This window comes from Calidris pugnax, unplaced genomic scaffold (genome assembly GCF_001431845.1).
Source record: "Calidris pugnax isolate Ruff unplaced genomic scaffold, ASM143184v1 scaffold209, whole genome shotgun sequence".
Classification (NCBI taxonomy): Eukaryota; Metazoa; Chordata; class Aves; order Charadriiformes; family Scolopacidae; genus Calidris; species Calidris pugnax.
In genome coordinates, this window is record NW_015090978.1 from 1568081 (window position 1) to 1594678 (window position 26598).

The 26598-nt window shown below is 37.9% G+C and overlaps 1 protein-coding gene across 3 annotated transcripts in view; it reads right to left on the reverse strand.

Annotated features, from left to right (window-relative positions):
- SRFBP1 (serum response factor binding protein 1) overlaps positions 1–26598 on the reverse strand; it is a 76627-nt gene that overhangs the window by 19540 nt on the left and 30489 nt on the right. For all 3 annotated transcript variants that reach the window (XM_014953419.1, XM_014953420.1, XM_014953421.1), the window contains exon 4: positions 3483–3554. In XM_014953419.1, the coding sequence (XP_014808905.1) occupies positions 3483–3554 (72 nt within the window). The remainder of the gene's footprint in view (positions 1–3482; positions 3555–26598) is intronic.

The window sequence follows — 26598 nt, forward strand, 5'->3', positions numbered from 1 at the left end:
CAATAGTTCTTCACAGTTTCAGTTTCAATTCTGCTCCTCCTGCCTGCCCCAAATCTGAAAGTCTCTGAATTTTGAAGCACATAGGCTTTATTATTTAGAAAAAAAAGAAAATAAGTATTTTGACTTAATGCAAAATAATACTCCCAATCATTCCTTGCAGTAGAGAGTTCCATTATGCTGGAGCACAATTTTGTCAGTGTTTAAATCACAGGGTTTTTTTCTCATGTCATATTGGAAGAAAAACTAAATGAGATGCCACAATGATTACTTGATGTCTGCCAGCACTAGTGCAAAGGCAACAAAACCAACTGCAGTTATGCTGAAGGTGTTCACAGGTGGACCAAACAGAAACAGCACAGATGACACATATAAATCCTTTAATACCAGAAAAGTATTAATATACATTAACTTATCTATCCTGCCTGTCTTAACTTATCCAAGTTACCTTAAACCTACATTAGCAATAAGTTGAAGATAACAGGTAAGACCTTTGCACGTTCCCAAATCAGTTTCCTGCTTGTGATGAACAGTATTTTTAAGACTAGCTTCCGATTTATAACTTTGGTGTGCTGGAGCACAACACGAATGAACCAAGAGTCCTGTAACAGTTCAGGTACATATGCTGTAAGGAACACTTCAAAATGCCATCACAACTGAAAAACATTAAACAACAGATCTGCCACGTTTTCGTCAATGGCTGGCAAATACAGTGTAGAGGACCTTGTGCAGAAAGCACACAAAAACTTAGTCAAAACCTAGAAAACACAAGTTCCATTTTTCAACACCTGTAACTAAGCACCAATAATATAAAGTCTAGTTAAAGTTGCATGGCACCATTCATTACAATTTTTACAACAGAATTTATTGCCTGTTGCAGCAATATTAAAATGGAATAAACATACTTCAGCAGAAGTGCACAAAGAAGAACTGCTCACCTTCTGCATCTTGTCTTACAGTGACATGGTAAGCTCTATAACATTTTTATAAATTATAAAAGGGAGAAGTCTTGTGTCATATCGCTGTTGACCCCAGCCAATTCACTCTGCGACTATTACAAATCCTATTTGCTTATTAGCAACCATTAGTATAGCAATATTCACAGGTAAATCATAAGAGGTCGAGTACTACTTGCTAAACACTTGGCACAATTTTATTGTGCTTGTCTGAAATCTATGCAAACTTTTTAAATAGCAAAGTATGCTTATCTTATTCTGAAAAATATACAGGGAAACATAGTAATGGAACATAAAATCTCAGTGGGGAGAAGGAATTAAACAAATATCTTGACTACATATCCTCTATGCAAAACTAATATTCAGCATTCCACAGTGAATTAAAAACAGATTGCTTTTTATCAATGAAAACAAACCTATTCTGAAAATGAAAACAGCCACAGGATGTTTTCCTTCTAATATTTCGAAACTCAAGTTAATGAAAAGGTAAACAGTGTGGTTTGCATTTCATGTGACCTACAGAATATTGCTAGGGGTAGAAAATAAATTATTTTTTCATTGTATATTCAATAACTAACTTTGGGAAAAGAAGAAATAATATATTGAAAAATTAAGTTTTGTTAAAGCACAGAAGGGATGCATTCTTTAGTTGGAGATATGTTACAGTCAACCAATAACAACCAATAAAATTACAATGGCTCAGCCACCACTTCTCAATAGTACTGTAATAATTAATTGTACATGTTCTTCTACTGCAGTGAGGTTAAAAACCCTCTGTGGGTCTAAAAAAGCATCAGCACCCATCCATAAACTTGATTTGAAACATGAGATCCATGCACTACAAGGTGAAATTAACAGACTTTCATACTGCTGAAAACAGAAATAACAACAGTTCTAAAACCCAAAACAATTCCATGAATATACCTGTATTATCTGTTTTCAAGGATTACAGAGAAATTAAAGCCTATTTTAAGTAAATACAGAAAGCATACAGTCAGTCATGACTACAAATATATAAAAGATAACAGGACAAAATAAACTAGTAAGATTAATAATATTCCTTCTGTATTCTTGGCAATAAAATTGTCTTTAGAAAATAAAATTCCAACTGTAAACTTGTAAACTCCTTCAAAACAATAGCATAAATTATTCCATTTTGGGGCCCCTATACTTTATGCAATCAGCATAAGCCTGATGCATTTGAATTCTTGGCATAGAATCATCTACAGGAAGTGACAAAATGTCTTACTGTTTGAATTTAGAATACATCTTCAAGCATGAAATCCCTCTCTATTTGTCCTCAAATGTTCAGAATCTGCCCTTCTGCACCATTTCTAACATTACAGTAACCAGCTTCTCACTATCTCACCTTCAGACTGGAAAATCTTGGTCAAACAAATTTAGAAGAATGCTGCTTTTTAGCTCCATGGTGGCATATCTGTGACCTTTTCCTTACTCTCTTCTAGCATTAAGAGGAGGAAAAGCATTAAGGTGCTTCCATCCAAACACTGCTCCAGAAATATGATATCCTACTGTATTTTCCTATTAATTTGATTTTACTCACATGAAGCACGAAAATCCTGCTACATACTATACTAATAACTGAACTACATCACACATGACTGCTTTTGCAACAGTATAGTTCTATTACAAACTAATGATGCCATTATAGGAGGAAATGACCCAATTCTAAATTAAAACTTAGCCTGTGGACTACAGAGATTTCAGATTTCAGACTTCCTCTACAGACCACCCATAGGAATTTAGGATAATGTGGAGGAAAATAACAGAATTTCATGTATTGATATTTTTTGATTCAGAAGTGCTTTCTGGAATCACTTCTGCAGCACATCCCTTAAAACTACTTATTTCTGCTCTTTTTCACTCTTCTTTTAGAGTCTCCAGTCTGTTCTCAACCTCAACTGCTTATTTCAACAAGTGTCTTCCCACTTGTACGTCTTAATTTCATCTCTTACACACATCACTAGTTAGACAGTTAATTTACCAAGTTGGCTTTAGGAGAAACATTGCACTGAAATTAATGTGTCACAGGGGTGTTAAAATTCCACCTTTACTTCAGCCTAATGTTTGTCACATTTTGTTCATATGTGGAAACTTCCCTCTGCATCTAAAAATATTTAGAGCCTTTTTCCAACTGTTGTTGAAAGCTTAGATTATTTACACTAACTGAACTATGTATACCTACTGTATAAACGAAACAATTCTATTTATAAAGACTGAAAAACCACTACTAACCTTCCTGGTATTCTATTCCAGTTACTGGGGATTAGCCTACCAGCCTAGATGACAAGCCACTTGTACTAAAAAGCTATATTATTTTTGGGTAGATATGTCCTACTGGATAAATTTCCTTTTAAAAGAAAGTAAGGTCTACAATGAAGATGCAATATAACATACAGAACACACTCTGCATGTGCATGTACTCCCACCCACACAAGTACCTTTACCTAAGGAGTGCTCTCACACTCACAGAAGCAGGGGCAAGAAAACAAAAACAACAACCCTTACCTTTCTGCAGACACTTTCAAAATTAACTTCTGTCCTAAGAGCAAGTCTGGTAACTTCATCTGGCTTTATTTCCTGTGGATGAAAGATACGTTTATTCTTCTTATGATCAGTTTTTACAAAATGTTTCTAAGATTCTTCTTCCTCATAAACATTCTAACTTCATGGCATCTCCCGTTGATCTCTTAAAAGAAGAAAATTAGTTTGTTATATATAGATTTTTTTGTCTGTATGTAAATACTACATTTACTGACTTACAAAACATTTACTGACACCTAGTCTGACTGTATCTACTACTGAGGGCAACAGAGATTTTTCAACAGTAAAGTATGCAGAAGGGTGATTTTATTTACAGGAATGTTTAAATTGCCTGTATTGTGCTACAAATAACTTTGGAAGGTGTGAAATGTTCCACTTATCTTTAACTCTGAAGTTACATCAGAATTTACCAACATATGTGCATATAAGTTGAAGGCAATGAAAATTAAGTTGAGAAAAAAAAATCTCTTTTCTGAAGAGACTGACTACACATGCAGTTTTTGTTCCTGGACTTAAGCATTTCCATTGGCAGTTGAAATAAAGGAATGAAAATCCTGGACAAGTAGATTTTGTTTCAAGGTGAATATTTTTGAAACGTGCCCACATGACAGATTTCTCATTATTTTAAAATACATACTTTATATATGTTGTATTACAAAAATGCCCTATTAATGTTATCAAATGAATGCACTCAATATTGGATTTTTCCTTCTAGAGCACTGTGTCAAATAAATCATGTTACATACCAGTTGTTTGCCAGATGCCATTTTAAAAGCAGTTTAACTACTGTTATGCAAAGCCCAAATAATTTCCATGCATTCATAGTTCTGAAAAACTGTATAAAGAAACCTAGTTATTCTGAGAGCTTTCATCTAGATCTAGCCTATATCAAATGCCGGTGGCTTCAACACCTGGAGAATTTCTAAAACTCCAGGAAAGCAGATGACTTAAACATAAAATACAGTAATTTAAAATCTAAATTGGAAGTGCCCATTGAAAGTATTACAGCTTGAGAAAATGAGACATGTCCAGGTGTTTGGGCTGCACCTATAGCTAACATTATGTTCAGATCTGGACAAGAAAGATGTTAACTGAAAACCCTTAAAAACAACTACCGTAACCACTAGCTCAGAATAATTATGACCAAAGGTCCAAATGCAAATAATATATTGTAAATGATATGCAAATGATAATTTTAAAATGTCTAGAAAAAAAATGTACTATATAATAGGGAAACAATTTCATGTTCAACAACTAAAATATACTTGTTCCTTTTTCTCTGTTTCCTTACTTAATCATCCCTGCTAAGCATTCCAACACTTTCATTTAACATCCTGCTCCATTGTTAATTTTCCGTATTCTATCCTGCTTCTGTCCTAAATCTGGAGCAGTCTGTGCACTTCCTTACATGCAATTTCAGGAAGAACCAAGTACCTTACTTTCTTATACAGGGTCATACCTTGCATTTAAAAACCTTACCTTATCCTTCCTTCTATATATCAGATACCTTACAGAGAGTTTGCATCTTTAAGGCACTGCGTAAATGGCATATGTCTTAGAATTATAAGCAAGCATATAATAATGGGAATAAAGTAACAGAACAAAATTAATTTAACAAAAATAATAATCGCTTTTTGTGAATATCAGAAGAGCTTCCTGACAATGAGATCTAAAAGTCTGAAAAATCATCTCCCAAAGGTACTGATGGAAGCCCAATCACTTGGGAGGGCAGAATCCAGACTGGAAAAACACTGGTGGATGTAGGAAACAATCTTCTACTGGCAGATGGACAGTTGGATGACCTAATAGAATCTAGAGATGGAAAAGACCTATGATTCAGCTTTCCATGACTTTCCAAAGAGTTTCACAGATGGTGAAAGTAGGACACAGTGGTTAAGCGACATGCTTACTGTCACATAGTTGGTTGAGGGCTACGAATGAAGCTCTGGAACCCAATACTATTCATTAAATCAAGCTGTAGCTTTATTAAAAAAAAAGATAATTTGTATGACATTAATCCCAAATAAAACTATTTCCTGTCTCGTTAGGATTTAAATGCAGCACCCTGTTTCCAAGGAGAGGCAGGTAAACTTCAGCAATCCCTACACTAGAGTGTCAAAGGTTTAATTTTTATATGACAATATTGCTCTTAACATCACAGAATCATGCATAATAATGGAGAAAGAATTAGAGTTCAGAATACAAAGTCATGAAATGCTTAGTATACATGAATGAGGCCAAGATTCTCCTGTTAAGGCTTAAAATCCCAAGTTTATAAAGCATCCCTTTCACTTTTAGATTTAAGGAAAAACCAAACATTTTTGTCTTACATAGTCTTCAACAGCACCATGGTTTTCTAAAAGCAGTCATATAAGTCAAGTTACTGGAATAAATAGACTTTTCTACTGTGCCTACTAAGAGTCGGCAGCAGTCAAGAAAACAGAAAAAGGATAATAGCGATATTTTTCCCAGCAGAGTTTTCTCAACTTTGAGATGTATGTAGCTCAAGTATTCCTGACTCACAAAGAGAATCTTTATATTGAATGTCTATTACAAAATCTTCTTTCACCAGTTATGTTAAGGGATGTTGTAAGTGGTTGCCACCTCCAGCATCTCCAGGACCAGTCCAGGGATTCCTCCTGCCCTGCTGTTGGAGCCCAGCCCAATGCATCTGGAGATATAGAGGTCGCTATTCCAGGTCCATAGATGTGGCTGCTCCCTTCTCATTGTCAAGTTCAATCAGCAGTGAAGCTCAGGTATGTAGCTAGCTGCCACAGACAAAGCACTGCCTTAGACAGCACCCCCATGTAACACTGCCAGGACTCACATATACCTAAGTACAGCCAGCCAAGACCCCTTCCTCCTTTTCCTCTGGCCAGGATCGGAGCTCACTATTGAGAGTATGCTCCCACCCGCCCCTTCCCACTCCCTCTAGATTAACGAACACATGCACGTTCACAGACCCCTCAAGTATCAGCAGAGCATATCCCTCTGCCTGGGTTCAGTGCCCTTTTCACGGAATCACAGAATTGTCAGAGTTGGAAGGGGCCCCTAGAGATCCTCTAGTCCAATTCCCCTGCTAAAGCAGGATTGCCTAGAGCTCATTTTATGCATCTCATGGACCTCCTACTTGCTGGCTGGCAGCTAGTCACTACCAGGCAAACACATGCACTCACACTCTAGTCTTACAAGTACTCCATGCTCATAGGTCTCTCCTGAACACCAGCATGGGCCCTCTGCTCACCTGATACACCTGCCCAGATCCCGGTATGACAGACCACGGAGATCTGAACAAGGCTTGTTCAGGTAAGTGTATGACAGGTGCTTGTTGGGACCGCCCCCTCCAATACCCATTCCCATCTATGCCCCCTAAACGTTGTTTAGTAAATTTCACATAGCCCCCAGGTCCCCTCATGTTCATCTTGTTCCTCCTTCTTATCAGTTACAAAGCCCAGGCTGGCCTTCCCCAGCACAATACCAGTAGGTTCTTAATGGCCTTACTTTGTGGCTGGAGACGTTTTGTCTTTGTCACTGTCTCCGTTATCCCTTGTCCAGCAACTCTGTTCCTCTCTGCGTTTTTGTTCACCCCTTCCCCCTTCGCTTATGCCCTTAGCATTGGAAAGGTCCGCTACTGGAGGGTCACAATGAAGAATGCTCTCACTACCTTTCACGTGGCCTCACAGATTATAGCTGCTTTCTCAAATCATGTTAATACTTGGTATCATAATACCCTGTGCCAGTAAGTGTCCAGGACTAATGAGGTGTTATGTTCCAACTGAAGAAGGAATACAAAAGTTAAGAAGGAATCAGGTAGGTAAGCTACTTTATGAAGTATCTGGTCCACAATAATCGCAGGTTAGGTAAATACAGACAAAGCCTCCCTACCAACCAACACACACGCACTCCTTCTCTCCTTGAAAATCATCTCTGACAAATATTTTAAACAACTCCTAAACACCTAAAAAAACCCCTTAAAAGTAAGGTGTTGAAGTATTGACTGCCTCTTGAGGGATGATGAAGGACAACTGTTGGGATCAACAGACCCTTCCGCCCTGCATGCTCACCGTGTTTTCTCTTACAGGAAAGAGACTACAGTTACAAGAAGACCTACTAAATTCGATAGAAATTAGAAAGACCTACTAATTCCAGCACTGGTGACACCAGTGTCCTAGCTGGCAAATGCTGCTATGATGATGGATAACAGGTGGCAAGGAAAAACAGGAAAAAAAAATTTCTTTTAATTACAGACTGCACCCCTACCTCAACTTCTGTCACAGAACCGCTTAAGAGACAGGGACATGAGCAAGGGAAGACTCTCTGCAGGCTGATGGACACAACACAAAGTACAACGATGTAGCTCTCTGTTCTGGTGCTTGACCTGAGCCAACAACTGCCACAGGAGCAACCAAGATGAGACTGGCAGGAAGTGGCGAAGGTGACACAGTGGCAGCAGCAGGACCAGCCTGAGTCTCAGAGCTGGGATTTGCACATTTTTTCAACAATATTCACAACGTGGAGACCGAGGCTCCTCCAGGCAGTCACTGCTCAGGCAGCTGCTCCAGCGGGGGGACGTCAGGCAAACCGACCCATCAGCCAGTTGGACCTCATCATGGCTGCAGGCAGATGACTAGGCCTTGGCCTGAGATTAAGCTGAATAAACAGGATGTGAAAAACTACTGGACATGACATAAGAAAACTGCTGGATGCAACAGATAATGCGAGAAGCTGACAGAGTGGCTGGATTTTACAGATCATTAAGGGAGAGTTACGTGAAAAACAGACAAGCTCCATGGAAAGGCAGAGTACGGGGCAGCTTTTGGGGAGGAGGGGTACATCTTGCAGGGCTGAGAGTACCAAGGGAACCATACTGGTAATAGGACATGAAGCCAAGTCCGCCTGTGAAGTCACACCAAAATACCCAGTTTTGGGAAAAAGTAACTATGGGTGGGCAAAGCCTGTCCTGGGCTGAGAAAAGGGAGTGCTGGGGCACAGGAAGGGAATATGGCAGTGCACAGCTGTGGGGCAGCCCCACCACCAGAGGCAGTGAGCTCACCCCACTGCTTAAAGAAACTTAGAACAGCAAAGTTTAGTTTTTTGATTTTTTTAAATGATGAACTTATTGAAATAAACCGTAACTGCTTTACACAGATAGGCGAGACCATATTGAACAGAAGTGTGTCAAGCATAAATGCCATCTGAATATATCATTTCATGCTGATATTGATGTGGTTGCTCCGATGACACTTTATCCAAGTGATACTGAGGAAGATACAGTTTCTAACTTAACGGGTATGGAAATGTAATTTATTGAATAGCCTTCAGAAGACAGGAAAGACACAAAAAACTCTGTCAGATGAGGCTTTGACACATCTCAGAAATTTAGATTATTCACATAAAATGTATTCCCAGCCATGCTGTCTAAGGCAGTTTTAGATGACTCAGAAAAAACAGTTTGCCAGTAGTGTCCTGTGGAAGCAATTTAGAAGTCTTCACACTGTTAAAACCCACCCAATTTCAATTTTATTTTGACTAGCATTTTCCTTTTACCTTTATAATGCAATTCATTTATTTTCCTCATTGTTTTTTCACATTTTCTTAGCTATATGAGTGTTAAGCCTTTCCTTATGAAATCACTCCATATACACCATCTTTATAAGATTATTTTTGTCTTAGAATGGAGGAATTTCTATAAAAAATAAGTAACAGAATCAGGGTATATACAAGTAGATAACAGAACGCTCATACCAAAGATCAAGTACTGTCAGTGAAATCTCAACTGCAGTTTGTTACCCATTGCTGCCCCTCTTTTAAAACACTATAAAAATTTTTACCCTTGAACAGGTGTAAAAGTGTCTCACAAAGTTTCTTGTATTTTTCCCCAGCATTCAATCTAATTTTGCTGTTTTCTGTCATTTTTCTAGGTTCCTTAGTAAGAAGAAAGGGATAGGGAATAAAACTAAGCAAACCTCATTTCAGAACAGGTATTCAGTTTCTTATCTCTGCATAGCTTCTTGTCATAACCAATTTGTTCCTCTAAGTCTGTAAAAGTTCATTATTTTAGTCATTCAGAGCAAAAGTAGTCTTTGACTCTTAGTGTAAGTACTACCATTGCAAGAAGTATTCATATACTTAACATGGACTTAACAAGCAGAGTATTTTCAAAGCAGTGAAATAAATCAGCCATGGTTCACCTGAAAATTTATATGCTTTAAAAAAACAACTTCATGATAAGAGTACGAGTCTGTTTCAGCTACGAAGGCCTGTTTTCAAGAAATGCAGAAGTCTAGTTGGTTATACCAATCTGACTATGAAGAAAAAGTGACACTTTTTTCCCCTGACAGTTTACAACTCCAATATCCTTTGTCAGTAACTGTGACCCAAATATATACATATATACACACACACAAGAATTTCTACAGACGTAAGTCTCATTAGTGGATCACCATAATAAAGTAAATGGCACTCTGCCTATGTAAAATCAAATAAAATAAATCCACCCCTCAAGACCCCTTCTTATCAGATGTGAAATCAAGATTAATAGCATTACCAGGAGGTGAATTTGGATAAAATTAATAAACAGTAGGACAGAAAATTTAAACTGGTAAGTAAAAATTTTGATATTGTGCAGTTAAGTGTGGCTTAAGCTTATTAATAAATTTATTAAGCAGATTAGTGCTACACTGATATATCTGCTTTATTATAAAATCACTATGCAATTTTACCAACACACAAAACTAAGCATGTTAGAGTAGCTGGCTGCCTTCCTACCAGTACTTATAAACTACTACCAAGTCACCTCTCAGCCCTCAACTTTTGATGAATTAAATGTTTTGAACGTCATCAACCACCAGAATGAAAGCTTGTCTGTATATAACCTCTGTAAGTCTTTTCTGCATTTGCTCTCATTTTTAAACTACAATTTTAAAAATAGGAATAAAATGGGATGCAGTGCTTGTCTTGGAAATATCATACAGAAGAAGAGAACTCTCATTCTAGACAAAGAGCCTGTAGCTTTCCTTACTCCTGGAAATTTAATCTTCCATTTGGCTTTAGTTTTTTCCTCTATGGAATCCAGGCAATCCAGGTCACTCTCATCTTTATCCATCACCTTTAAATTACATAAAATCTTTCCAGAGAGATCTATTGATTTGTCTCAAATTTTCATAACTGTAACCTGATGTTAGGTAAACTGAGAATACTGTATTTGCTACTTGTTTGTGACTGCATATTTTGCAGTAAAGCTTTTGACACCTGAAGATTCAGACTTTAATTTTAATGATTCCCTCCTTTGTTGAAGGTGACCAGAAATCCAAAAACTCATTTATCTCCTCTGGCTGAATGACAACATGAAAACGCTTGAATGATGCAATTTCACCATTTATTTTACTTGGTGCAAAGTAAACACTAAAATGTTTCATTCCTCATTAACAAAAATATGAGCTGATACATTAATCTAAACAGATATAGTAGCACTACTTTGATACTAATAATTCTGTTGAAAGAGGCCTCTAGAAATCTCCATATAGTTCTACTAAAAATACAGCAAAAGATGAAAGCATGGAAGTAAAAACTTTATTTTCTTCATCACGAATTCCACCCAGCAGTTCAATATTTCAGTTCTAAAAAGACATTGCCTCCTGTTGCAACAGAGTGCAAACAAACACTTTACATAAGGCTTCACTTTAGTTGACGTGAAAGCATTATGCCACAGTTACCAAGACCACTGCTGAGAAGGACTGAGGTTTTCAACCCACAGGTGAGAATCCAGTGAGGGCTGAAAAGTGTCTCATGAAAGGTAGGTTGATTCACAGGGAGTCTGGGATGAGTGCTGTTAGGGCCATACCTGTGACAAGTCTGAATTTGACTGATGGCCAGAAAATTAAGAAGGTATAAGGGCTGCCAAGTCATGTGTTCAGAATATTACTGGCCTTCATGAGCCAAGTAAGTATCTTGACATCTCCATGCTAAAAGCTTTTCTTTTTTCTTAAAACTTTTTTTTTTTTTTTTATTTAACAGTCATTTGGAAAAAAACTGCAACCACCAATCCTTGAAGTGCCAGCTCACCCACTGGCCCATGCTGCTGAAACGGGGATTCATTCTTGAGTTTCTTGGGTGAATCACACTTGGGGCTCTGGGCAAAGAATAAGTTGGGCAACTTTAGCACTACAGCCCTCCTAGTTTACAGAATCCCTCCATAGTGTACAGAGAAGGGCCTTGCTATACCTCCCAAGCCACACTGAGTTCATGCTAATTTAAGTAAAATGCAATTAAAAACATTTATTTGTAATACTGGAAACGGACATAGAAACATTTATAAAATGGTTAGGTAAAGAAATCATAGAATGGTTTATGTTGGAAATGACCTTAAAGATCACCTAGTTCCAACCCCCTGCCATGGGCAGGGACACCTCCCATCAGACCAGGTTGCTCAAAGCCCCATCCAGCCTGGTCTTGAACATTACCAGGGATCGGGGCCTCCATAGCTTTCCTGGGCAATCTTTTCCAGTGTTTCACCACCCTTACAGTAAAGAATTTCTTCCTAATATCTAATCTAGATCTCCCCTTTTTCAGTTTAAAATTGTTACCCCCCGTCCTATCGCTTCACTGCCTGATAAAGAATCCTTCCCCATCTCTCCTGCAGGCCGCCTTCAGGTACTGGAGGTCTCCCTGGAGCCTCCTCTTCTGCAAGCTGAACAACCCCAACTCTGAAAGACAAGATATGCCTAAACTACCCACACTAAGGTTAAAGATATCTATGCCTTACCCAGGATGACTTGCTGTTCTTCCTGCCTGACACAGGATTTTCAGTGTTTGTACATATTTACGCCACAGCCTGCATGTTCAGACAGAGAAAGCGAGGGAGTCTATTTGGGAGCTACTGTCGTGGTTTCTTTGGTGACTCACTGGCACCTCACCGACATAAACCCTTGCTTTATAGATTTTGTATCCATCTGTAATTTAAGTGGTGCAAACATGTAAAGCTTATAAAAATACACAATACTGTACTGGGTGATAACCAGTAAAAGTTACCAGACCGTAAAAGACAATAATTAACTACTGTAGGCTGAATATGTTTGGGAAGATGGATGCCCAATCCTTTCATTCTAGTATAATCTAATATACTGACAAAGTAAATGCTGCATGTTGGGGCATAACTGCACTCAGAATTAACATAAGCAAGACAATTAAATCAGTAAATTACTAATGTATTCTTTTTCCTAAGTGAAAATGACATGTCACATTACAATGAGGGTAGGAATATCTTTCCAATTAGCATGTGAGAGCTTCTCACTATTAAACTGTTTTCATACTATCAGTCTTACAAATACTTACTAATATTGTTTGAATAAATATTATTTCAGAAGTTTGCACATTTTGAGGGGTGACATCTTCTTTTAATAAATTACTTTAAGATGTAAACTTTTGTTAGGCTTACAGCTGATGTAGTAAATCTGATAAAAGTTCAAAGTACACGGATGTACAGATTTAGCTTTCCATAGAAGTCAAGTTTTACTGTAAATACCTGTGTCATAAAGAACAGACAACTACAGGAAAGCAAAACCACAACAAAAAAAAAGATTCCACAGATCTTTTTTTGTTCCATGAGTCCAGCCAACAAAGCTTTTCCCGGAAACCTGACTGGATGACTTGATTCTATATCATCATATACTGAAACCAGAGGTTTTATCCAGTAGAAATAAAGACATTTTCTCTCTAATTGCATACAAATTAGGTGAATTATAATTTAAATACATTCTCCTGTATCATTAGGGTTTAAGATTATTATTATGTCCTACAGTAATTATAGTACTTTTCACTTATCCAATATCTAGACTCGGTATTATGAAGAGGAAGGAAAGCATAAAAAGAAAGGTTCTACAGTTGCTAATTTTCCTAAAGTATACACTAAAGAAAATTTCATGCATGTTTTTAATGACTGCATGTTTCATTGATTGCCTTACATTTTCAAAAGCTTTATGGAATATGTTTTAACTTGCCTTTTGTATTAACATATGACTTCTCAAAATGAAAAAATAATCTTCCTTGAAATCATTAATTTTCAGCCTTGTTGGATTGATAACAATTTGGGCAGGAATATTACAGAACAGGTTAAGGAAAAATAATAAAACTTAATTCTCATTTTAAAACAACAAAACCAAATAGGTCACTAGAGGAAATTATCAGAATAGAACTTCCTAAGAAATTGAAAGCTGAACAACCATCTCACTTTAGATGAATATATGGCCCTTTTTTTTTGATGGGAATTAACTATTACAAACCTGCTAAAAAAAGAGAGCTCCAAAATTACAGTTAATCATTGGGAATGCATGAATGTATTTCAAGTGGAACTTGTCTAGCAATTGTTCTTTTGTAAACTACAGTGGTGTCAGGTTTTTGCTGGCACCAATTTTAAACATTACTGAATGTCTACAGTATTGCTGTCTCAGTTTAGATCCAAGTGAAATTCAATGTCAACCTGTGAGTTTTCATCTACTAAGTTTCACACTACGAAATTTTATAGTTTTCTGGTTTTATTGTTCTCCGGAAAATTAAAGTTATTAAAATACTTATTGAACAAAACTATACAATATTTCTATAAATACAGTTTTGTCCATATAGTTACCTTCCTCTAGTTAAATATCCTTACTCTGTTATGCTGCATAAGCTCTCTTAAAAGCAGAGCACACAGCTGAGGTAAAAATTACTTATTTGTGCAGTTTAATAACAAAACAAAATGAAAAAACAACTCCCCAAAAGAAGAGTTAACATGGCTAGTTTGTTTAAGCTGTTGTAAAATACCCAAACTTTATTTGGCAAGTATAGGCTGCTCTTTTCTGCCACGTTTATAAACTAATTTAATATTTCAAGAGGTATGCAAGTCAAATGCCAGCAATTACATCAGTCTACCGAGATGAACACTGTGAACTTGGCATTTTAGTTAGTCAATTAGATTAAATGAATTGTTTAATTTTGGAGGTTCCCATTTGATTCAGTAGTCACACTCAGGGAGCAGCAGTCACTGTTTTCACCATAGGATACAAAAAAAAGAAGTTAGCAAGTCTGTAATCTTGTAAGAACTTCAGAAGTAGAAGGTATTATGGAAGTAAACTACAATTACAAGCATTCAAAAGTTACAAAAAAGGAAAAAACAGGCTCACAGGATTATTCAGTACAGCAAGTATGATGATGCCAAAATTATTGTTATTTGAATATTCTTTTTTCTTCAAACATCTTTTAGTTCTGAATGTCAGTGTTCACTTGGACTGGTACAATCTGTAATTTCACTCTGTTCTGGCAATTTGTTCCATACTGCTTTTCTAATATTAAAATAACAACCACATGCAATTTCAGGGTTAACATATTTCCAAGCAGTCCTGTGTTGGCTGGAACTATCTTTGGTTTTGAATTACTCTCCCTGGTATTCACAACTGTTGCCAGTATTGCTGTTTGCCAGATGAACTGTTTTTGTAAAAACTAAAGAAAAAACAGCATAGACTGCCAGAAGGGGACGCTATGCACAATTAACAGAAATAGCCTCTTTTCTCCCAGCAGGAGTTTGAGCCAGCAAGACTGCCACCAAAGCAGCCAGGAGAAGGCTGTGCTATATTCTCACGACGTTCCTAGTGAAGACACTGACTGACAAATGGGTGCAATCCAGCTAATAATCCCCACCCACTAGATTCTGGTTTGAAACAGATACAGAAACAGAAACGAAGACAGGAGAACCTGGAAAGAAAGAGGTACAAGAGCATGAATACACAGAGCCATACGCACAGCCCCTTTGTCTGCTTCTAGAGAGCATAAAAGAAAGAGTTCAAAGATTGGAGACAATGGAGAACGAAAGCATTTCCTTTTTCCACTCCCCTTCCCAGTATGCACTATCTCCAGGAAAGGTACGCCTCCTCCAATCTCTTCTTAAAGCACCATGGGGAATAAAATAAATTACTTTTTGTTCTTTCCTACAGATCTTGACACTTGAGCAAGACAAACCTGCTCTCTCGTTTTCCCAAGGTGAGGGGAAAAGTGAAAAGAAGAGATCTGGCAACAAAATATGAAAAATACAACTTTTTTTGAGTACCTGCGGATTGCCAAATTGGCTGCTAGAAGCTCCTGAGCAAATACTATTATACAAAGCACAAAAGAACTATCCAGGACAAATGCATTAATTGTGTAAACTGGCAACAACAGTAGTTCACCTTGTATTGTGGGGAATCCTATTCCAATTTTTTTTACACCTTCTGTAGATGCTATGCCATATCTGATCATCCTTTACACTTTTCTTTATCCTTTTTTTTGTTTGTTTGTGGTTTTTTAAAATATACTAAGACAACATGCAGTACATGGTTAAAAAATTGATTTAAATAAGAACAAACTGTCTTCTGTCTGAAGACACCAAATAGCAATGCATCATTTTCACACAGGTAACTATGGTAAATCCAGTATCCATCTCCTCACTGCTAATAGCAAATTTTTATCCAGTGAAAATGAACAACCATGGGAAATGTATTTTTCACCATCATCACATGCTTTACTTTGCATTTATCACTACTGAATTTCTTCAGTCACTTTATTGCCCATTAAGTCAATTTTGTAGTATTATTCTTCAGTGTCTTAGTGCTAGCTAAGTTCACTATCCTGAAACTTTGGAAAATCAAGTGCTGTCATTCATTCTCTTTTTCTGAATATTTTCCAGCACTGATCTCCACAGAACTTCATTGTTAGCTTTCCAACACCATGAAAGCTAATCATCTATTCCGCTCTTCCACTTGATATGTTTAACTCTGTGACTAAAAGAAGAAAACTTATTTCCATGAACAGCTTTTTTTTCTAAAAAAACAAACTAAGCCAAAACCACAAAAAAACACAAGAGGCTTTGGTGAAAGCTGGACAATGGCTTTTTTTGAAATTTAAAAGAATATACACAAACTCAATCAGCAACATCCACTGTATATATTTACTCCTTCAAACAACTCAAACTGAGTTGCAAGGCATGACTTTTGTCTCCTAAAGGTACAATTACTCTGCCTCATCTTACCCATGTATTCAATAAATCCATTCTTTAAGAAAAGTGCCAATGAGTCTGTCCAGCACTGAAGTCATATTTACATTAGTATTACATTCCCAGAACAGACTTAATATATTTTTTTGTAAGCAGGAGGCAACCATGGGGGAAATAAGATTTTACACACAAAAGCATCAATTGGAATAAGGAGTCATAGCAGCTGCAGTCACCATTCTGAATTAATTAGTTTCCAAGTGACTATAAATATATGTACAGTAGGTCTCCAGTTTCTTCTCCCCTCCCTCTCCCCCCACCACCTCTCCCAAACCCTCCAATTAGAAGAAACAAGAATAAACCCTTAATGACAATATTCCAGAATAATTTCTTTTATACCTGGGAAGAACTAAAGACCAGATTTCTGTGGGAAATTTCCTCAAAAGAAAGAGTCCCGAATAGAACAGTTAACGATAGAGAGACATTTTAATATTGATCTACCACACTAAGTATATTCATTATTTACTGGAGATAATTCTTTTTAGCTTCTTCAGAACAAATTAAGTACAAAGACCAGCTAGTATACAGCACGAAATTAACTAGAATTGCCTCAGAGATTTTACCAGGACCATCTTATTTGGCAACTTTTAGTATACCTCAGCATGGGTTGGCCAAAATGCAAAGAAGTATGTAGTGCTTATAGAATCATTCTTTTCTATCTCAGGTTCAGGTGAACTATGGAGAAGATGAACAAAGAGGCACAAGTTGGTGCACTAAAGTGAAATACGTGTTGGGATGATGAAAGAAGTCAACAACAAAAAAGTATCTATTTGGAATGTGCATAAATATTTTCGAAATGAGCACAGAAACATGCTGACACTTCTGTCATTATTTTGAAGAATAATAATAATAAATGTTTTGGTTTGCTGTCACTACTCAATTTTCAAATAAATTAAGGCATATGGGTTGCATTAATTTGTTTTTTGTACTACTGCAAAGGTTGCCTCTTTATTAAAATAAACAATAAAAATACTTATACAGAATTCAGAAAGGAGATGGAGTCTCATCTGCAAGCCATATTTTTTAAAAGTGAAAATAGCTTATTTTGCATCCCTACTAAAAAATAAGATAGTAAAATTCTTACGCAAGACTCAAGAGGAAAAACCTTCAGCTGCAAGCCATATTTTTCAGATAGTTGACAATCTTTACTTGGTTCTACTTTAATATTTTCCTTAAGTTGTCTCACATCCAACACAAAGCTGCCTTTGTGATCTGTTTTCACTTTGTAACTAAGAATCTAGTGCATAAGGAAAAAAGCACATGATAACTACTTCAATTTAAGTATCTTGTCCATGATAAAGTCTTGACAATGAAGCTGGTGATATTTTTCCTGCTTTTTATATTTAAGAAATGAAGACCATATTTTTTTTTTATACTATCCATGGCAGTATTTGGTGTAAAAGAAAATAATCATTACTTCTGTTATCATAATGAAATAAAACAGTAGGAATGAATGTCATTCTGAATTAAAATTGTACAGCACAAGATTTCCACCCCATCTTCCACTCCATTTTCCTTACAATTCTAAGTATTCTTTAATGGTTGCTATCTAGGAAAAAACTTATATTCTACAGCTTTCTCACGCTGAGATTGTTAAGCTTGCTCACTTAAGATATTCTGACCCTGCAAGAGGAGCAAACAGGAGATTGACCTGGGGAAAGTTATATTAACTATGGAGTTTCTCATTTTAGCATAAACACGAATGGAAGCAATGTGTCAGTGAAAATAACATGAAATGCTGTGAAGATTAAAAACAGAGCAGAATTCAGTCAGTGAGTATAGCAACCTGCCTTCTCACTATCTTAAAAATTGTGTCAGAAAAAGGTGGTGGGTAGAAATATTCAAGAGAAGTGGGCACACTGAGGAGACATGGCTATGTAGTCTGCTGACAAGGATTATTAATCAAGAATATCAAGAGTCAAGCCTCAGACATCAAACACTGAGAAAGGCATCCAAACAGACAGTCATTCAGCTCATCACTTCTATATACTTTTACTCCACCTAAGCTGTGAAGACCAAAACATTTGCGTTTTTATAAAAAAAAAGTTGCCATCATCCACTTCCAAGGATATGTGCAAGTACATATTGGTAGGCAGGTGGAAGCGAAATTTCCGTGAAGTAAATTCCATTCAGAAGCAACATTCTTTCTGTCTTGACTGGAAAGCAATTACATACACCAGCCATTGCTCCAGAAATAATTTATATTTGTTGAGACTCTCTAACTTCTCTCTGGAAGTGTAACATTGTCCGTGCTCATTATTTCAATGTTAAAGTAATTTTTTTAATTTCAGAAACAGAAGGAGAGAAGATTTTCAAGTAAGAATCTGTTCAGTACCAAAAAGTCATAATAATTCTGAAACAAAATGCTCATAAATTACTGAGGAATTATCTCCTACAAGGATATCACAGAAGAGGAACTTCATGATTAGAAAAAAGTAGAAGATATCACTGAGCACATCCAATGACCTATTACGGTAGACAGATGAGCTGGAGAGAGAGCATATTGTAAAAGTGAAAGCAACAAAACTTTGACCTTGAGGTTACAGTAACAAACCCTTTTTCTTGTCTAACCCAATGCCCAAGACGCTTTAATATTCATATGGAAAGGATGATAAAACACTATGCCACCCCTGATTAAATACAGAAATACATGATGCTTTCTTGACAATCTCCAGTCATAAGACATTGATTGTCACGCAAATATCTTTGCTATTTTTGCACAGAATATATACTTAGGGCCAATTGTTTACATCTTCTCAGAAACAGGTCTATTTACTGGTAATACCAGTTCAATAACACAACCTAGCACACAACAGAATATCTGTAAGTTTACCAATTAAAGCAGTATTAAATTCCCCTGTCCAGACATGCAGAGGTACAGTACTGATCCATACAGTATATTCTACTTATTACTCTAATATTGAGTAAACAATTCTCAATATTGTTTATGATACTCTTTCACACACTGTTTGGAAGGTAATTCTACAGTACAGCACAGTTATTCATAGATGTCAAAACCTAGACATGCAACTCTATTGACTTACTCCCAAAGCTACTTCTTAAAAAGGAAAAATAACGACTGACTGAGATTGTTTTCACTCCTAACTAAAGCTAAAATATTTTATTGTACATCTACAGTTTTGCTGTTCCTAACTTTAAGATCCCTCCTACTTATGATTGTGTAAACATAGACTCATCTAGACTGGAGGAAACCATCAGATCTAGTACAATCTTCTGCCCAAAGCAGCTCTGGACAGAGAAGGCTGTTCAGGGCCCTTGAGTTTTGAACATCTCCAAGGACTGAGATCCCACACCCTCTCTTTGCTACCTGTTTCAGCATTTTATCACCCCAGTGGTGAAATCCCCTCCCTCCTTTCCACACAGCAAGGCAGAATTCTCCAGGATGCAACTTATACCCACCATCCTTCCACTGGACACCTCTGAAGGAAGAACAGCTTCGTCTTCCTAGGCAGCTACATACAGGAATAAGGTTTCCCCTTTGACTTTTTTCATTAAGGGTGCATAAAAATAATTCTCTTACCTAGTATACCATATGCTCCAGCCCCTAACCAGCTTGGTGGCTCTCTGCTGGACTTGCTCCAGTATGTCCACATCTTTCCTGTACTGGGAAGCCCATAACTAGACACAGCACTCCAGCTGCAGTCCCACCACAACCAGAGGGGAAGGACCACTGCCCTGGGCCTGCCAGGTACACCAACACAGTCCACAATGCAGTCGATTGTTCCTTTCCACAGGGGTACTTTTTTGTCTTATGTTTCCAGAAAGCTGCTTTCTAGCCAACTGGTCCCCAGGCTGGACTGTTGGAGCTATTCCCAGATACAAGACTATGTATTTGCTTTTCTTGAGCTACATGTGATTCGTCTCAGTTCATTTTTCTACTCTACACAAATCCCTCTGAGTAGCAGCCCTGCCCTCAGGCATGTCATCCATGTCCCCCAGTTTGGTATCATCCATAAACCCCATACCATCGTTTATGGCATTACTAACACACTAAACAGTACAAAGCCCTAACAGACACCACTTGAAACCAGCAACCAGTTGGATGTTCTACCAATGATTATAACCTTTTTAACCAGACAGACATGAAAGTTTTTCATCCACTCTTATTTCCCAGTTGTCCTCTTCATATCTCTCTAACAGAAACACAGAATAGTAGAGCATGGAAGGGAACTTCTGGAGTACTCCTCCAACTAGAGGTTTGATCTCTAGTCCAACCCCCCTAGTCAATCAAGTAAACTAGAAAGCATTCCTCAGGACTAGGTCCAGACAGGTTTTGAGTATTTCCAAGGATGTAGACTTCACAAAATCTCTGTACAACCTGTTTGAGTGATTAATCACTCTTACAGTGAAAAAGTTTTTAAATGTAATTTCTTGCATTTCAGTGTGCCCATTGCCTCTTGTCCTACTGGTGGGAACCACTCCTTCCATCAGGTATTTATACACATTGATAAGACTCCCCTGAGCCTTCTCAAGACTGAACAGTCCCAGCACTTTCATCTGCTCCTTTATGTTCTAGTCCCACAGCCATCCTCAGAACCCTTCACTTGGCTTGATCCAGGATGTTCTTACCTTTCTTGCACTAGGAAGCTCTGAACTGGACCAAGCACTTCAGCTGATCTCACCAGGTCTGAGTAGAGGGGAAGGATCACCACCCTCAACCTATTAGCAACCCCTTTCCTAATGTAACCCAGGAGACTGAAGGCTGCCTTTATCATGAGGGTAAATCCCTTGTTCATGGTCAGCTAGTTTCCACCAGGACACCAGGTCCTTTCCTGCACAGTTCCTTTCCAGCACAGATCAGTGCAAGGGTTTACTGCTATCAAGGGGGCAGAACTTGACATACACCTTCCTGAGAATTCCTCTCCGTCCATTTCTTCAGCCTGACCACATCCCTCTGAATGGCAGTGCCAGCTTCTGCAAACCTGTCGAGCTAGTGCTCTGTCCTGTTGTTAGGGAAGATGTTAAATACTATTGGCCCCGTACTAAACTTTGCAGTATACCATCAGCCTCCAGTTAGGTGGTCTTCGTGCCGATATCTAAACCCTTATTGCTCAGCAGTCCAGACAGTTTTTGATCCACTTTACCTAGCTCCCTCTACCTAGTCCCTGCTACTTCAGTTTTCGCGTGAGGAAGTTATGGGATAAGCTGTCAATAGCTTTACTGAAGTCGAGATAAACAACCACTGTTCATCTTGCCCACCAAGATAGTCACCTCACCATAGAAGGCTATGAGGTTAGTCAAACAGGATTTCCCACCCTCTAAATTGAGCTCACTATGCCCAAGCAGCTGCTTGTCCTTTATAGCTTTGTAAATGGTTTTCAGCAATATTTTATCTGCTCATCACCTCAGCAATTGAGGAGGACTCTGCATCACCTCAGCAACTGAGGAGGACTCTGCCTGGCCTGCAGCCCCTCTCATTTTCCATCTTGTCTTTCCTGAAGATAGGAGTGACATTTGCTTCTTCCCGGCTGGCAGGAGGCTTCCCCTCACCTCGCCTCATCCTCCCCAAGTTGGTCCTGCCAGAACCTTTCGACTGAGACCAGTGACAATGGCCAGCTTCCTCATTAACTATGGGTGCATCCCAACACGTCCCATGGATTTGAGTGTTTCCACTTTGTTCAAATGTTCCCTAACCTGGTCATCCTCCACCAAGGGTGTGTCTTCTTTCGTCTGGACTTTCCCACTCATTTCAGGGTCCCAGGATTCCTAAGGTTACTCTTATCAGTAAATATGCCATTGAAGAATGAGTGCCCTTTTTCACGGCCTTTATCAGGAATCTCCTATCCACTCATCAGTCAGTTCACATTTTCCCTAGTCTTCCTGTGGCTGCTGATATTCCTGCAGAAGTCCTCTGTGCTGCCCTTCATGTCCCTCACCCTACTCAACCACAGGTCCATATGCGGACAGAGTCTCTACATTACTCTCAGGCCAGATATCAGAGCACCAGCACTATGGGTGTTGGTGGGGAGCACGGGGGAAATCAGACACTAACCAAGGCTGGACCTTGCTGGTACACATGCCCCCGAGAGGGCTGTGCTGTTACAGTGCTTTGGCCTGGAACACAGGGCATGTGTGCACTGCCATGGGCAGCCTTTGCATGGCGGGAGCTGCTTAACATGGGGACGTTGTGCTCTGTGTAGAGGATGGGGTGTGTGAAGTCACCTGGAGGGAGCTCTTCATCTTTGTGTCAGAAATAGTGCAGCCAGCAGGACTATGTGAGAGATTGTTCTCCTGTACTCGGCACTGGTGAGGCCACACCTCCAGTACTCTCTTCAGTTTTGGGCACACCGCTGCAATAAAGAGGCTAAGGAAGATGAAAGCATTAACCAAAAACTAAACCATTGCTGTTGTCCTCTCACCCATATCGCTGTTACTTTCATGGAATTGGATGATTCTTGTTCCAAGGCCAAAGACTGTGAAAACATCCTTCAGACTGAAGCTCTACCTTTACAAAACAATTTGGCTTTCAAAAGCTTTCAAAATACAGTAATACTAGAGCTCATACTTAACTCTGCTTCTGTTCATAACTCGCTAACATATAAAGTTGAGAGAAAATAATATAAGCATTTTTTCCTGTATCTCTTGTACTAAATTCATTATCCTGCGATAAACATTCTAAGTGTGTTAAAACAAAAACACTTTACTATCTGTTTCTCCAGTGATAATTTTCAAGACAGAGAACATATCTTTCCAAGCCACTTAGCAATGGTTGTAACCAACCGCTGATCATTCCCAGTAAGTGGAAGACATTTTCCTTTCAAGCACCACAAATAGCCCTTCTTCCATATCTTATTAATAGGCATCTTCCAATCACGATACTGGTATAGCAGCACCTGACATAATACCAGGGTTTTCATTTTAAGATACAGACAAAAGCTACGGCTAAATACACAGCAAAGCAACCACATAAAGTTGTATTAAGACCTAATTTCAGCCAAAAAATGTAAACAGCTCAAAATAAGTTACACATTGCTAAGAAATCACTAAACAGTCAGTTATTTTTGTGTAAAGAAAATTTTTTAAAACACCATAGCTTCCTAAATGTGGTAAGGAGTACTCTACAATGGATAATTAATCCACTTTGACAGTATCATCAAGCCTGACAAACAAGTAAAGAAATTCCTGTAAGTATACACAATATTGTATTTTAAAAAAGCAGTATCATAGTAGATGGACTAGAAAAGATCATACTGTTCTATTTTCCCATCTTTCACCAATTGTTAAATAAATATTTTATGTAGCTTTGGCAAAATGAAATCTGAAGAACTAAAAAACAGTGTACTATTCCAATAACTTTGAGAACTCCTGCAAACAATTAACCCAGTTCCTGCATCCACGTAGCTGGAATTCTTAACTGCTTTCATTTCCCACAATGTTTACTTCTGATTGTTGTGCTTCAGTTGTTATTCATTGCATTTGCCAATTAAGTTCCTTTAAATCTTCAGTTCTAACAATGAGAACATATAGAATCAAAAATTAAAATTCAAATAACAAAAGGTTTTTTAATACAACCCAGCACAACACTTCCTAGGTTTTCAATATATGCAGAACTGTGCACATGTAAGTATGTAGTACAGGACACAAAAAATGTAGTCACAGACAGTATTTAACTTCAACAGTGAGCATCTAATTATGTCCCACTCCTAGGAAACGGTATATTTACAGAGAGATTATGTCAGCAGTGTCTGTTTAGAGTCTACTTGAAGACAGAAAAAAACAAACCAAAGAGTTATGCAAATAAGACAAGATAAGAGAAGAGTCACCAAACAACAGCAAGTATTTTCTCCTTCCTATATCAGGCTGTAAGTAGTAGAGATCCACACTAGAAAGAGAAGCTAAGATTTTGTAACTGAAAGTTAACATTTGTCTCATTCAGGACTGCAGCTCTTAATAATTCTTGCTGAGCTGCAGGCAGCCAGCCTATAATAACAGATGCACATCAGGCAATTGATTTTTTTTTTTTTTTTTTTTTTTTTTTACAGTCTGGATGAAAGATAACATTTGCTCAACAAAGTGGCAGCAGCCATATTGAAACACTGCGCTGACCAAGAAACAGATGCCTCAAGTAAATGAACTAGTACAAAAGGTTTGTGTGTTTACAGGCAGCTGAATGCAGAAATGTTAACTCTTACGGCAAGGAATTCTCCCTTATTGGAATTTCAACCCCTCAGATTTCTACCCTGAGTAAGAGAAACTTAAGCCATCACATTGAAAACTTCAGTAAGACAGACAACTGTGTAGAGGTCCCAGAATGTCAGTTTCTCTTGCTTGAAACAAATTCCCTGTGAAATGGAATTCTCTTCTGATGTCTTCTGAGGTCACCAGGATACATAAAGTCCTTCACAAAAGACTTATTCATGACAGGAGTCCCCAGAAGGCTTTTTTTTCTCTGGGTATGGGGCAGGGGAAGGTGGTCTGAGTCTGTTCCTGACTGATAGAAGAAGGATGCATATTTAGAAAAAGGTGCACTGTCTTTGGCAATTGGGAAAAACTCAGACAAAAAATGTACCATTTTTCTTGTCTTTCAAGGATATATTTTCTTCAATGTATATCAACCCTTCATGTCTTTGTCCATCCAATAAAGAAGTTCTAGAAGTTGTAAGTAGCCATCTCAAGAAATCCTTTAATCTGAAAATACACATGCTGTCAGACTCTGGTGTAATAACCACTTTCTGACTCCAGACCACTTTGTCTGATGTGATTATTTTTGTTGGTTTTTGTCTTTTCAACTGAACTCTTTACAGCTTGCTATACTCCTCAGGACTACATATTCAGTAAGAGAGAAGGCAGACATTTTTTCTTACATAAAACTTATAAGTAGAAGTTTATGGACTATTTCTGCATGTTACGTGGAACACGATCAATTCCTATATTCTGCACACAGTCAGTCAGTCAGTCTTGAAAGGATTTGCATCTCCTCTGACAAGGTTTTGGGATCCACATACTGAAACTGACAGAATAGTCTAGATGATACAAACCCACTCTAAGCTGCAACTTTGCAGACCAATTTACCTTATTAACCATTTCTATATCCATTCAGGTTATGCAAAGAGTTCTTTATGAATCATATAATCAATAACTTAAGACAAAAGGTTGCAGGGAGAGACATCTCCCACTATCTCAAATAATATCAATGATTTCTGTGAAAGCTGCCTTGTTATTGTTCCATACTGAATGAGGACTATTTCTATGCCAACATTAAAAAGTTCTTAGTCTAGAAATCAACAGTGGTGAAAAAATATGTAAACAGCTAGTGCCTTTTAGGCTGTGATTCATAAGAAACAGGAATTTTTCTTTCGTCTACGAAACAAATACACTGTAGAGCTAGTAAGTGACTATTTGTTCATTTTTAAAGACTAAAAAACCCCAAGAAAACCAACCTTTTTGCTCTAAAAATATTAGTAATAGAAGGGTCCATTTTGTTAACAATAAAGACCACTTACAGAACAATTTGAGATAACTGAGCACATTCACTAGCAATTTGACTGAGAAGTGGGAGAGCTCTTCATCTTCCTTAGCTGCTCACTTTCAAGACTCCTCCCTTCCTATAAACTATTTCAAAGCAAAACTTGTTTGCCTTCAGCTCTCAGGGTTACAAACCTATACTCCCTTGGCAATCACTCTAAGTTAACACTTAAAAGTCCCACACTTATTAATGCCAAGTGAAGAAACAGCTTGAATGGACTTGGCCAATACAGTCCTGAGTGTGGGCAGCCATTAGGATGTCTGTGCAAGCCAATCCCAGAAGGAAAAGCACAATGTGGACAAAGTGAGCACTTCTGGGAGATGAGGGCAGAATGGATCTTTCAGTGAAACCCTCTCAGGAGCACTCACAGAAGCCCCATAAAACACGGGGTTGTGAGCTCAGTGGTGCATCACACCTGATCACTCCATATATACTCTTACTTGAGAGACTTTTCCAGAATCCTCATCGTGCTCCAATAGACACATAAATGTGACAGGAAGAAAAAAAAAAAAAAAAAAAAAAAAAAAAAAAAACAC